This window comes from Aedes albopictus, chromosome 2, assembly GCF_035046485.1.
Source record: "Aedes albopictus strain Foshan chromosome 2, AalbF5, whole genome shotgun sequence".
NCBI classification, from domain to species: Eukaryota; Metazoa; Arthropoda; class Insecta; order Diptera; family Culicidae; genus Aedes; species Aedes albopictus.
The window spans coordinates 192,704,156-192,718,122 of NC_085137.1; the positions used below are offsets into that span (position 1 = coordinate 192,704,156).

A 13,967-nucleotide genomic window follows, 5' to 3' on the forward strand; every position below is an offset into this window, starting at 1 on the left:
ATCTTGGAGGGCGTCCTAGAAGAAATCTTATAAAGAATCGCCTTCAGAATTCTTGAAGGACTTTTAGGATGAATTCCGTGGCAAAATCCCGGGAGAAATCCTAGGAAGAAATTCCTGAAAAATCCATTGAAAAATCTCGAAGAAAATTGAAAATGGAATCAGTGTAATCTCTTGCCATATCCTGAGGCACACTTCGGAAGAATATTGGGAATATTCCCGGAAAAGTTTTGGTGAAGATCCCTGTTTAAATTCTTGGATGAGTTCCGAAAATAATGATAATAGTATCCAGGGAGAAATTCCTGAAAGAAGAATCCTAGAAGATATCCTTGGAAGATCTCGAGAGAAATCCCTGAAAGAATCCAAGGAGAAAATCCCAAAAACAATCTGTACTAATCCCAGGAGCAATTTCTAGAAGAATGGCTGAAGAAACTGAAATTCGGGAGATATTCTGTTAATGAATTGCAGTATGAACCTTTGAAGGAACCCTTGGATGATTTACTCTGAACATTCCAGGATGAATCTCTGGAAAAATGACTGGAGGAACTCCTGAAGGAATCTGGAGAAAAATCTTGGAAGGAAGGAATCTCTCCAGGAATCCCAGAAAAAATCCCGGGAGACATCATCGAACAAATCACTAGACGAATCCTGGAAAAAAACTAGAGATTTCTCTTAGAATCTTTCGATGAATTCCAAAAAAAAATATCCATGAAGGAATTCTGGAAGAAAACTCCAGGAGGAATTCTGGAAGAAATATGTGGAGAAACTCCTTGAAGAATTTCGGACTGAAAGGGTCCTTGGTGGATCTCTGGAAGGAATCTCTACAAAAATCGGTGGAGTTTCTGTCAGCAGAAATTCCAGGACCATTCTCGACAGAAATCGCAGTGATCCTTGATGGAGCTGGAGATTCAGAATTCGAAAAAAAAAATTGATGGAATTCTGGGAGGAATCACTGGAAGAATCTTTGGTTCTCTCTGGAAATCATTGGAGAAATCGCTAAGGCAATCCCTGGAGAAATATGTGAAGGAACTACTGAAGGAATGTTTAGATAAATTCGGGAAAAAAACCTGAAATAATTTGTAAAGGACAATAGGAAATTATTCCTGAAAAATCCATAGAGTAAATTCTTAAGGAATCTCTTTTAAAATGTCTTCAGAAATTGCGGAAATGCGTACAGGTGGAAATCTTGAAAAAAAAACCCTCAAAAAATTTGTAAGGAATCCCTGGAGGGTTTTTCGAAGGTATCCTTGGGTGAATTTGTAGAGATTGTGAACTCATTCTCATAAAATTTTCATATACAATTTCTGGAGGATTTTGTATACCGAAATCTCTTGACTGTAGAAATTTTTGAAGACAATCTTGCAGAAAAAAAATCCAGAAAAATTCTTTAGAAAACCACTAAAGAAATTAAAAAACGTTGGTTTTTTATGGAGTCTTTGAAGAACTTGGAGAACCTCCTATAATTTTATGAAAAATTCTTTGAAAAATGTTAAGAAATAGGATTTTTGAAGAAATTCTGGGAAAAAATCAGTGGGAATCCCTGAAGAAGGATCTGAATAAATCCAAAACAATACCTGGAGAATACCTGAAGGAACTATTGCAGAAACCCCTGGAGGTAATTCCAGAAGAATCTTTTGTGAGGGTTTTTAGAAGAATTTTTGAAGAAAGTTTTTGAAAAAAATCTTAATTTTGGACGAAAAACTCTATAGGAATTCATGAAAGAATCTCCAAATCTTTGTGATAATATATCTTTTAGAGTTGCCATCTTTTGAACAAACGCTTGGAGGAACTCCTGCAAAAAAACCCTGGAAAAATTACTAGAGGAGTTTCTTGAGAAAATTCTAGAATATTTTTTTTGGAAAAATCTCAAAGAAACACTTCTGCAAAATTATCTGACAATATTTTTGGCGGAAGACCCTTAGTAATATTTGAAGAATTACATGAAGGAATGCAAGCATGAATTTGTGTGGAAATTTCCTATAAAATCCCTTAAAGAATCCCCGAAGGAATTTTGAAAGGAATTTTTGAGGAAACTCGTGGATCAATTTCATGATAAAAAAATTGAGAAAATTTGTGAGAAACTCAAAGAACGACAAGTCCCAAGGAAAATTCCTAGGGTAGTGACTGAAAAAATCTCTGGAGGAATCTCTGCAGTAATTTGGGTGTTGAAAACCAACCTCTCCCCCCATTACCGACGCTTTATACACTTGGCGCCCCTCCGCCTTTTGCCGAAATTGGGAAAAACCCCTCCCTTGGCGCCACTTCTGTGCAAGGGCCTGCCCGGAACCTTCTCAGCATACGAAACCGTCTATGTACCACCTGAGTAAGATAGGATCTCACAAAAGATGGATCAATCCCAAACTCTTTCACCCAGTTCGAAAAACGTTCAATTAAGGTTTATGTTGATTTATTGTTCCAATAAAGGGGCCACCAGATGGATGGATACCTACAGTCTGCGGTTCGTGTTTGCGGTACTTGATTGCTTGGTGTGTTTTGATGGTTTATGCCTGTCAGACCGATTCAAACAACTATGCATTCACGCAGTCTCCGTCCAAGAGCACTCCAGTCACAGACAAGGTCCCCCGAAAAAAGCAATAAAATAAATTGGCAATATTCTTCGGTGATGTCTCTTGGAGAAGGACCATTAGTAGTTTTCTTTGTTTTATGAGACTAAATGCTATTTTCGATGAAACCTTTGATACGGAACATAAATCAATCATCGTCGCAATCACGGAACTCACCTGTCCGACCCTTGCCCGCTTTACAGTGCACAGCCACCACGTTTTTGCTGTCCGCCCGGAGGTGCTCGTCCACATCCTTGCAGAACGACGTTATCAGCTCGATGTCCGGTGGGTTGTGATCCTTGAAGGGATACACGGAATAGTACTGGAAGTAGAATAAAAGACGAATTTTGGATTAGATATGGTGTTCATTAGTATGGACCTGAAAGTAAGGTTGAAAAACATTGCAATGATCTGAATCATCATTTTGATTCACTTGGTAAATAGTTTAGTTGACAGATACTAATTGCGAACAGAATTACATGGATATTTAAATAAAAGGAATCGTGCTTTGCACGGTTGTAGACGTAATTTTATTCTTGCAACTATTCTGTTACTTAACCAATACAAGAGGAATCCCCGCAGTTACAGCAGCACTAAATTCGCGTTGCACAACTGTCAGGCACCGATCAAACAAGGGTCGTCAGGTTCCCATTCGGCTGTACCAAGCAAACATACGGACTCTAAAAGTAGCACAAGTACCCTGGAACCGCCATTTAAGACAATTGAGTAAAACTAGGTCTCTTCAAACATTCAACGAGTGCCCGTTGCCCATCTGCCCCCCCACTAATGTGCGTCGTCAAGTTCTCAACTCAACTGCGCGAGTCATCACATTTGTCATCGTTTCATTGCAATAAGCACAATTAATTTCGAACATGTCACGATTCCACCTAATAGCTTGTACAGTGTGGTGCAGAAGTTTGGTGCAGTTTAATGCTTATTCCGTTCTGTACAACTATATCGGAAGATAATCCGTTTCTGTAGACAACTTAAGTTCAACAAAAGTTGAATTGTCAGAATGTTGTTTTTTTGTTTGTTTAGGGGTGTCCCAGAACTTTTGTCCAATGATGTAGTCATTTGGGGACCAGCTGACTCAAATGCGTTTGAAAGCATCATTAACTTCACAAGTGTAGTATGTGTAGACCCCAATTAGGAAGCCTTTGCTGAGACTAAGGATCATCAATGGCAAAATCGATTGTAAGTGCATCCCCGCTCTTCCTACCACCCACCCACCGTAACACACATCATTGTTCGGAACTATTGCTCCACCCACCCTCACATTATAGCCTAGTAACCATCCCAGATCTTAATTATTAACGATGCTTGCTCTTGCAGTAAATGGTAATCGTTTGTCTCACCTCCCGCCTTCGCTCATTTAATAATGATGGTGACAATGACGACAGCGACTACGACTACGACTACCACAAAGACGATGCCCGTTTTATGACTAGTAGACATCATTTATCTTAATCTATTATCTATTAAACTATTTAGAAGCGCATTGTTATAATCTGGCGTGCGTTCCATCGGAGTCAGTCAATTATTCCGCCTTCCCCATTTGGACTCCATCCGCCCCTCTTGCCGCCCTGGTATACCGGCGCGCGGTTTCAGCAGAACATCGACTATAACTACACCAGGAGGCATCACTCAACAAATCAAACGACGAAGTGAAGCGATGCACTTGGGGCCCGAATGCGAAATTGTGTGACAAAAATGTTATACAAGTTATTGGCCATAAAAAGCAGATGAAATCGCAAATCATCCACATGTTTATGGATGGCATTTTTCTCCGACATTATTGACAATAGGACCTATCGTATCTCACTACCACTTAGGGTTGAGATCTTTCTTGAGGACTGCAGTTTCGCAAGAAACAGAGGCTCAACTCAGTTCACAAAAAAAATGTGTCGCGAGCTGAAATGTGTAGGAAAAAGAATGCTTTCCTCAACGGGCCATAGTGGGATAACGGAAAGGTGGAAGTAGTATTTCGAAGAACACCCAAGAGGCACAATAAGTGTACACAGGGGGAGCCAAGAAAATAAATGAAATCACTACACGTCAGCACAAATGAGCCTACTCTCTCGCTTAGGGAAGTGGGAAATGGTAGGGTGGTCCACAATTATATAGAAAACGCGAAATCTTACTTCTTGAATCGTTCGTTTTGAACTTCCAGAAGCTACGATCAAAATTTGACAACTTCGGATAACTTTTCGGTCTTCGACAAAGATGTTTGACATAGCATGTTTGGCCACTTACAGCACCACCTAGCGGCAAGAACAGGAAACTAATCATTTGTGCATATGTTTGGTTAAATTTTCCATACATACTTACTTCCAGCTCGTTGAACGCAAACGATTTCGCTCAAATTTTGGTTGTAGCTTATGGAAAACCAAAACAAGAGATGTATGAGGTAATACGTTGCAGTTCTTGAGTCTCATATTCAAGCTCAAGCTGAAACCCCGTGAAACCTTCTGAAATCTCACTAGAATCCTCTGAAACCCTCCTGAAACCCCTACAATTTCCATGCATATCCATGAAATCTTCCTGAATTATCCTAAAATCTCTTTGTTGTGGTAGATTTTAGTTCTGTTAAACTTGCAACACTGAGTGAAAAGGCAAAGAAAAGAATTTGTTACAAGAAATCAGTAATTGATTGGCAGTATGATCGTTTGCAGGCCACGAACAACACTAATATTAAATTTATGGGATTAGTATTAAATATTTGATAATAAATTATGTTTTTCTCAATGCTGTAAGTTGCTACACCAAAGCTCTGCTATCAATAGTTGTTCGAGTGTGGCAAAAATATATCCGAATCTCCAACACTCTTAAAACCCCAGAAATTCATCTGAACTGAAATCCTTCTTACACTTCCCTTTCCAGACTTTGGCTCTCCAAACATACCTCTGGTACCTCTTGAAACTCTCTGAAATTCTCTGAAGCTTGAAGTCTGTTAAAGTTTCGTAAAATCCCTCTGGAATCTCAATGAAAACTTCTGAAACCCCTCGAAAAGCTCTGAATCCCAATGGCATCCCATGAAACTCCTTCAACTACCAGCAGCTCATTTCAGAAACTGAACCTGAGAATATGGTATATACTTGTGCGGCTGGACCAGTTTTACAGGAAAGTCGCGGAAAACCCGCTCTTCTTCAAAAAATTGGGGTAAATCTCACGGGCTGCCTCCGAAAAATGCCAACTGATATTCACGGTGAATATCATTGGCATTTTTCGAAGGTGGCCCGTGACATTGCGCCCAAATATTCGAAAAAGAACGGGTTTTCCGTGACTTTTTTGTAAAGCAGGTCAGGCAGTACATTTTCTTCATTTACCATATTCTCATGTTCAGCTTCTATGGGTGGTTGAAGTTAGATGTGTCGAAATGACATTTTCAGTACTGCCCCGGAAGCTCCGCTGAAACTCTTATAAAGTTCACTGGAACCCAGAAGCACGTTGAAACTCCCTGAAAATCCCTGGATGCCCTCTAAAACCCACGGAGTACCCTTGAATGGCGCTGAAGCCCCCGTTGAACCTACTGCATTCCTTTAAGACCCTCTAAAATCTCCTGAAAGCCTCTTGAAACTACACTGAAAAATCCATGAAAATCTATTAAAACTCCAATGAAAGCACCTAGGGAGCATCCATTAAGTACATCACGCTAAAATAGGGAATTTTTGACCCCCCTCCCTCCTTCGTACGGGGTTTTCTTGTGCATTTTACATTGCTTGTCACATATATCAGGCCAAACATGTCTAAAGGTCCAATCTGCAAAAGAGAGGCTCTCTTTGGTTTCCCTCTCTCTTGTTAATATCTCAGCTGTTTATTTGTATTATGATTGTCTTCTTGCATTGAACGATGGTCAAAACAATCGTCTTTTGATTTGTACTGCAATAATTGAAAGAGAAAGTGAACAAAGAGAGCCTCTCAAATGCAGATAGGACCTATTGAAATGTTTGGCCTGATATCAGAACTAGAGATGGGCAATCAGATCCGGATCCGTTCAAAAGAATCGTATCTGTAAAGTGAGTGAGTGAACCGTGGATCTTTTACAGAGAGAGCCGGGTCACCACACCCTAAAACGAAAGTACACAGCGAATGAGTAACGTGCGAAAAGACAAAGGATTTTTCACTCATATTTGCGTACGACTGGATCAGCACAAAAAATGTGCTGATCCGGTGTTACACAAATTTGCGTGAAATTTCACACAAGTTTGCATGAAATCTTTTGTATTTTCGATCGCTGCGTGAAAGTTACTCCTTGCTCTGTGTACATCGATCTTTCCGTGCAGTTTACATGATTCTGTGAGAAAGAGCCTAAAAGAACCGATAGGTTCTCTTTGTTTTGCTCTGGGTCATTTCCGAAACAAAGCAGCTCTACGAAACGCGCTAAGCACACACAACCAACAGCAGCGTTGGTCCAGTTCCCTCCCCCTGGCCATGCAGCCGCAAACAACGCACACGATCTATCGCTCTCAGCTCAAGCGGGAGAGCAGTACCGGCAGTCCGGACAGATCTGATCCGAACAACCCGAACTCGAACACGAACTCACACATTATCACTTCTTTCGTTCGGTTCTTCAGCAGTATGGACTTATAGACGAGTGCACCGATGAACTGAATTCATCGCGGTCCGAGAACTTTGACACTACAGCGGGGTCGTTCCCAATCAGAATTGTTCAATTCTGATTGGAAATCTTTCACTTCTGATTGGAAGCGACCCCGCTGTAGTGTCAAAATTCTCGGACCGCGATGAATTCAGTTCATCGGTGCACTCGTCTATCCACCGATGAACCGAATTCATCGCGGTCCGAGAATTTTGACACTAGAGCGGGGCCATTTCCAATCAGAATCGTTCAATTCTAATTGGAAAGACCCCGCTCTAGTGTCGAAATTCTCGGGCCGCGATTAATTCGGTTCATCGGTGGATAAGTCCATCCAGTAGGTTGTGTGGTGCTGGTGCTGGGAGAGAGATAATGCGGGTCGGGAAGATCAAGAGAATGAGTGCCGCTTGCTGTGTGTGAAGCGGGCCCTACACGCAGCCCAGTGGCAGGCATTGTTGTCAACATCTCTTTTGTTATAATGACCCCAAAATGTGTTGATAAAACGAAATTGGGCCCCTGATGTCTGAACTGTCACTCCATGTTATTGATATAGGCGTGTCAAGAGCGTGCCTACACGAGCATCAATACTTCATCAATATCGATACTTTCTGTTGGAATTTTCGTCAAGCTCGTGATTACCCCTATGTATTATTGGAAGATCTTTCGATTAAGCTCAAGGTTTGATGGGATTTTTTTCAAGAAGTAGTGATATTGATGAAGCATTGATGCTCGTGTGGGGTCCCCTTGAGAGAATAAACTGGAAGCAAGCTGTTGTCAGCGCGCAATTCCACTGGACTGGCAACGCTTATCCATATACTACCACACGAATAAGGGGCTGTCCATAAACCACGTGGTCATTTTTTTGGGACTTTTCAACCCCCCCCCCCGCGTTGTCATTAGTCCATACAAAAATTTTTATTTGTCCATACAGAATGGTCATTGGCCGAACCCCCCCCCCCTCATGACCACGTGGTTTATGGACAGTCCCTAAACAGCACTACCTTCGATAGTAGGTAGACACAGCGAACTGTCAGGGAGATGCGGGAAGATGATAAGGGATAATTGATGAAATGTTATTGCTATTGAGGCCTAAACGCACACACTATTTTTGCTAAAATTTGTTTCTCTAAAAACTACATGAAATGTTAGTGAATTCTTAATCTAGTGTTAGTCAAAGTTAAAACCTTAATACCTATCATTCGTTAGTACGGTAAGAGTGAACTATTATGAATTGAACATGCAAATTTCTTACTTGGTTCTTACTTACTAAATTAGCTTAACCTATACGAACCACTCCCGATTGATTACGGATTAAATTGATCCCTAATTACACGAATAATTAGTTGGTGAGTAACTACTGCAGATTAAATTATATGTACAATTAGATTAGGCATGCTGTGAACAATATTGATCTGTAAAATCCATAAAACACCTTTAGGTATCCCATGCAACATTTACCGTCAGAGCATCAATTGCCGTCTGACTCCGAGCGAATAGTAAACGTGAGTAGAAGTCTTGTATACTTATGTAAACATGGAAAAAATCAGTAAAATTGTATATTCTATTTACCCAGGAATTTTATAATCCACCTTGGATTCGAATAAACGGTTTATAAAAACGGAATCTGCTCTTTGTTGTATGGTGAGTCAACACAAGCATTCAAGCAACCCCATTTGGTTCGGTGAAGCTTGGTCATTCATTCCATAAATGAGCCGCTGATCTGCTCAAAAGATCCGGTTCACTAATGTGATGGATCCGGTTCTGATCCGATCACTGAAGTGAGCCGTTCTGCCCCCTGATACTCTCATACATTTTACAGACAAACCCATGGAACCCTTTTTGAAATTCCCTAGTAAGACCTCCCTTAAAACTCTCTGAAATCCTGCATGGCATCTTCTGCTTTCAATCGTTGAGACCCAAATTGAAATCTTATAATAAATGTATTATCAACAGTTAAGTCAACATAATCTTACATAGAAAATTTGAATTCTATGGTTCAGTTCCAAAATTGTTCTATAATGTAGTAAAATTCCATCACTATTACACTATCACAGACTGGCAAAGTAATCTGAAGAAATCCCGTTTCAGGGAAAATCCTGAAGAAAATCCTAGGAGGAATACTGGAAGAAATTACGCGAGGAATCCTTTAAAAAAATCTGCGAAGAATTCCGGAAGAAAACTCTGAAAGAATTCCGGGGGAGATTTTCCGATGAAATCTCGGAAAAATAGGGTATCGGGATGCTTCGTTGGCATAGTCCCCTCGTTCGGCCTATCTTAACGTTAACCAAAAACTCAAACAAACACGCCGAACTGGATATCGGAAAAGCTTTGCGCCAAACAACTGTAGCATTTCGTTTCAATTTTAGCACTTTGGAGTATTAAAATTGTATGAAAATGTCACTTTGTTTAGCTTTTGTAGACGCCATGATCAGGGATAGGGTGCGACTCAAAACTCTTTGCGTGCCGCACACTCTGCTACGAGACAGCACAACAAACTAGAAGGAGACGAGTACGCGCAATCGGTTGTGTGTTGCTCGCTTACTTTGCCGCGCGCTGGAGCTCTCCTGTCTCTCACGCTCTGTTGTATGCACCCTCTCGGTGCTTGTCTCCGTGCTTTGTACTTGGCTTGATACTACGCATGATTGGAAAAATTTCGAACCAAACGACCCATCACTTGTCAGCCCTTGACAAGCTTAACAACTTTGCCGAAAACACAAACTCTTCAATTAATTTATTAATTTTTTTTCCGTTTGGAGACGAGCACAGTCCCAAGCACCGCGCATTACTCCCTGCGCCGTAGAGCTAGTGCTGCGATTGTCTCTCGCACAATTACGAAAGCTCTCACTCATACGTCTCTTGTCTCTCGGCAAAACGGGAGACGAGCACTTGCGATTGTGTGAAACACACGCTTTTTTTGCACCGCACGGTGCATGCCGCCAATCCCTGGCCATGATTCTTCGGCTTAGTGGGTAGTCTATACACATGATCATAAATGGCATGATTCTGGAATATTTCGAATTGCCTTTTCAATAACTGAACATTTGTTGCGACGGTCAAATATGCTATTTTGAATTTGTATGTTTGTTTTTGACGAATAATAACTATTTTACAAATTACATGTGGGCCGAATATTGAGGACATTTTTTTCACTATGTACCCTTGGCCCATCAGTAAAGTGACGTCAAAAAACCGATAAAGTGACGCCAACAACATTGCTTGCGTAAGAACCGGAAAGAACGAACAGAAAGATAGATTTTGTGTGCGGTGACTGTAAAAATATAACACAATAATCGGGTTGCATTGTTTTCGTTGCTAAAAAAGAAAGAACTTTAGTTAAAGTGATTTATTTATATTTTTTTGAAAATTTGGCTCCGAAAATGTAATTTGAAAATATGATTGGTGAACAAACAGAGATAATACCTAAGCAAAAATATTGAAAAAATTAGATAATAAGTGGTTCTAGTGCATGGAAAGCAATAGGCCAACGTTGTATCCACTAATAGGCCAATTTTTGTACCATAGACCAACGTTGCATACCATCACATCGAATCTTTTCAACTTAGTTAAATAAATTCTTGAATATTTACGTTAGTTTACTTCCAATTGGTGAAACATGCATTGCCTAGAGTGCGTAATAGGGTCAACATATTATTTCTAGTGCTATTAATTAATGAGTTATGGTAAAAATTGTCAAGGCGGTTTGAAAATTAGGCCAAGGAATGATCCATATACCCTACATGGATGAATCTCTGAAAACATCCCGGAGTAAAAATGCTGACAGGATCATTTGATGAATCACGGGAGAAATTCCTGGAGGAATCCCGAGGGTTTATCATGGGATGATTCCCGGGTAGAATCTTGGGAGGTATCCCTGAAGAAATCCGGGGAGGTATCCCAGAAGGAATCTTAGCAGAAATCCGGTATGACCTTCCCAGAAGAAAGCCCAGGTAAAATCAATGAAGAAATTCCTGGAGGAATCAATGAACAAAACCCTACCAAAAAGCATGTAAGAATCTCGGGATCCTGAAGGAATCCCAGAAAAAAATCCCGCGAGGAAGAAGTCCCTGAGATAATCCTGGGAAAAATTTTGGAGAGTAGCCAGAAGGAATTCCGGGAGAAATCAATGAGTGAAGAAATTCTGGGAGGAAGCCTGAAAAGAATCTCCAACAAAATCCTGGAGAAATCTGTGGAGGAATCTGCGAGGGTATCCTCGAAGGCAGTGTTGCATTTGAACGCGATCAATTTGCGTTCATGTTCAAATTCGGCACGCTGCGATCAAAACGATTTGAACAATGTTCAGTTCAAAATTTTGAACGCGAGCGAGCTCGAAATTGAACGCAATTTGAACAATGAGCAAGAACTGCACCAGAATAATGCCAACATGCTAACATGATACCCTGGTACCCGCTAAACTGAAATTGTCATATTTCTGCCATTTTTCACTAATTCTAGCAATCTTGGGCTCATTGGATTCACAATCTGACCTTCTATTGTGAGGGGGAACCGGTCCGGTCACCGTGGATTGCGGATAATCCGTATTTCTGTGCAGAATCTTAATGCCCGATGCCACAATGTCCTTGGTCGTATGGCGCATTTTCCGTGCAACAACGAATGTATACAAATGTGCCACAAAGGCCTAGGAGAGAAGGCATATAAGATATGATGACGAAACCAAGCTTTTGGACGTTATTTCGCATAAAAACGCGTCATAAGGACCGAGGCATTGTCACCCCGGACGATTCGATCCGCTCCCTTCCCAACCCCACAATGCAATGTATGTACGTTATTACTAATACTGTATTATGTGGTACAGTAAAGGGTCATGTTCCATGAAGTCTTATTTCTACGGAACTCTGGACGACTGGACCGATTCATTAGCTTTACATATTGATAGAATAGTGCATTAGAACATTGAGCCGAATGGGGATCTGAACGGGCGTTCTTGAGTAGTGAAAAGCTCTGACACGCAAGTTCAATGTTTACTGCGTTCACGTTCAAAATAGTGAACGCGTTCAGTTCATTTTTGGCTCGCGTTCAGTTCAAATGCAACACTGCGAAGGAATCCCGGGCGCGATCCCTGAAAGAATCTTTGCAGGAATCTCTGCAAGAATCACTAAAGGAATCACAGAAAAAACCTTAAATCTTGGAGAAAAAACTGTAAAAAACAGGAAAAATCTTGTAAAAATCATTGAAAGATATCCAGGAGGAATCCTGGAAGGAATCCCTGAAAGAACCCGGGAGAAATCCTAGACATAATCCCGGGAGAAATTCTGGAAGATTCCCAGAAGGAATCAGTGAAGAAATCCTGGGAGGAATCCCGGAAAGAATTTCCACCGGAATCCTGAAGAAATTCGTGGAGAAATCTGAAACAAAATTCTTGTAGGAATCCCGGGAGCGGTCCCTGAAAGAATCATTGAAGGAATCCCTACATAAATTCATGGAAGACACCTGGAGGAATCCCTGAAAGAATCCTGGCGGAGTCCTTGAAAGTTATCCGGGAAGAATCAATGCAGGAATTCCATAAAGAACCCCTGGAAGCATCCTGAGAAGAATTCCGGAAAGATTCGCGTAAGGTGTCCTTCATTAATTCCAGAAAAAAAATCCGGTAGAAATTCCTAAAAGAACCCGGGTTGAGGAATCTCTGAAGAAATCCTTGGGAAAATCCCTGATAGAAACCCTGCAGAAATTTGTCGGAATAAATCAATAGTGGGATCCCAGTTACGGAATCTCGGTCGCAAGCCCATGCCTTTTCTGTTCACGGGTCTTAAAATGTGCAAAATCTTTGAAGCATATGTGTTTCCTAATGCATGTTATCTAGTAATTCCTTTTAATTTTTTTTCGGTAATTTCTTCGATAGTTTCTGCAATTTGTTTTGCATTTTTTTTTTTTGAGAATTTCCCTTCGGACGTATGGAAATTTTCTTCTAGAAAAACTTTCGGCATATTTTTTTTCTCAAGCGTTTTTCAATTGCTTCAGCAGTTCTTTTGGCATTTTTTTGCGATTGTTTTAGCTATTTTATATTTAGAACTTACCCAGCAATTTCTCCGGCAATCCCTTTGAGAATTTTTTCGGTAATGCCTTCAGTAATTAATTCGGCAATGCCTTAAGGAATTTGCTCGCAGAAATGCTTGGATTTTGTATTCGGGAAATTTCTTTAGGATTGCCTCACAAGCAACACAGACGCCATATAAGAGTTACGACAGCGCAGGTTTTGTTTATATAGAAGTTAAATGTGTTAGAATAACGTCACAATAACTTCCATGCAACCTAAACTTGCACTGCCGTAATTCTTATATGCCATATGTGTTAATTGGGCCAAGCAATTATATTGGGTATATTTTTTTGTAAATCGTCTGCGAATTTCCGCATCAATGCCTTCCGGAATTTTGTCGGCGATTTCTTTGAGGAATCTTTCGATTATCTCTGCAAAAATGCCATGCAGAAGAAATTTACAAATTCCTTCTGTGAATTCCTTCTGCAATTCCTATAAAATCTTTGAACAATTTCTACAGTTCTTCAGTGATATTTTAGGATATTTTTTTTTGAGAATGTCCTCCGCCATTCCTTTCGAAATTGTTTCGAAATATTCTTTGTGAGGTTTATCCACAATTTCTTTGAAAATTTCTCAGGCAAATATTTCTATGGTTTTTTTAGGGATTCCAAGACCTTCTTCGAAAAATTCTGCAGCAATTCTTCCCGGATTCCTTTAGTAATTCTTTCAGAAATTGCTTTGAAAGTTCATTCACCATTTTTTAAACAGATTTTCCTTTAGAAATATCTTCTGAAATGTCTTCGGCAACTTCTATGGAATT

General features: G+C 40.4%; 1 protein-coding gene and 1 long non-coding RNA gene across 3 annotated transcripts in view; one reads left to right on the forward strand and one right to left on the reverse strand.

Moving 5' to 3' along the window:
* The window catches only part of LOC109408139 (myb-like protein Q), a 195,238-nt gene that overhangs the window by 53,911 nt on the left and 127,360 nt on the right, over nucleotides 1-13,967 (reverse strand). For both annotated transcript variants that reach the window (XM_062850897.1, XM_029854131.2), the window contains one exon: nucleotides 2,739-2,883. In XM_062850897.1, the coding sequence (XP_062706881.1) occupies nucleotides 2,739-2,883 (145 nt within the window). The remainder of the gene's footprint in view (nucleotides 1-2,738; nucleotides 2,884-13,967) is intronic.
* LOC115260124 (uncharacterized) lies at nucleotides 8,234-8,815 on the forward strand. The gene is made up of 3 exons (XR_009997592.1): nucleotides 8,234-8,501; nucleotides 8,594-8,657; nucleotides 8,729-8,815. It is a non-coding gene; the product is annotated as an uncharacterized LOC115260124 (long non-coding RNA).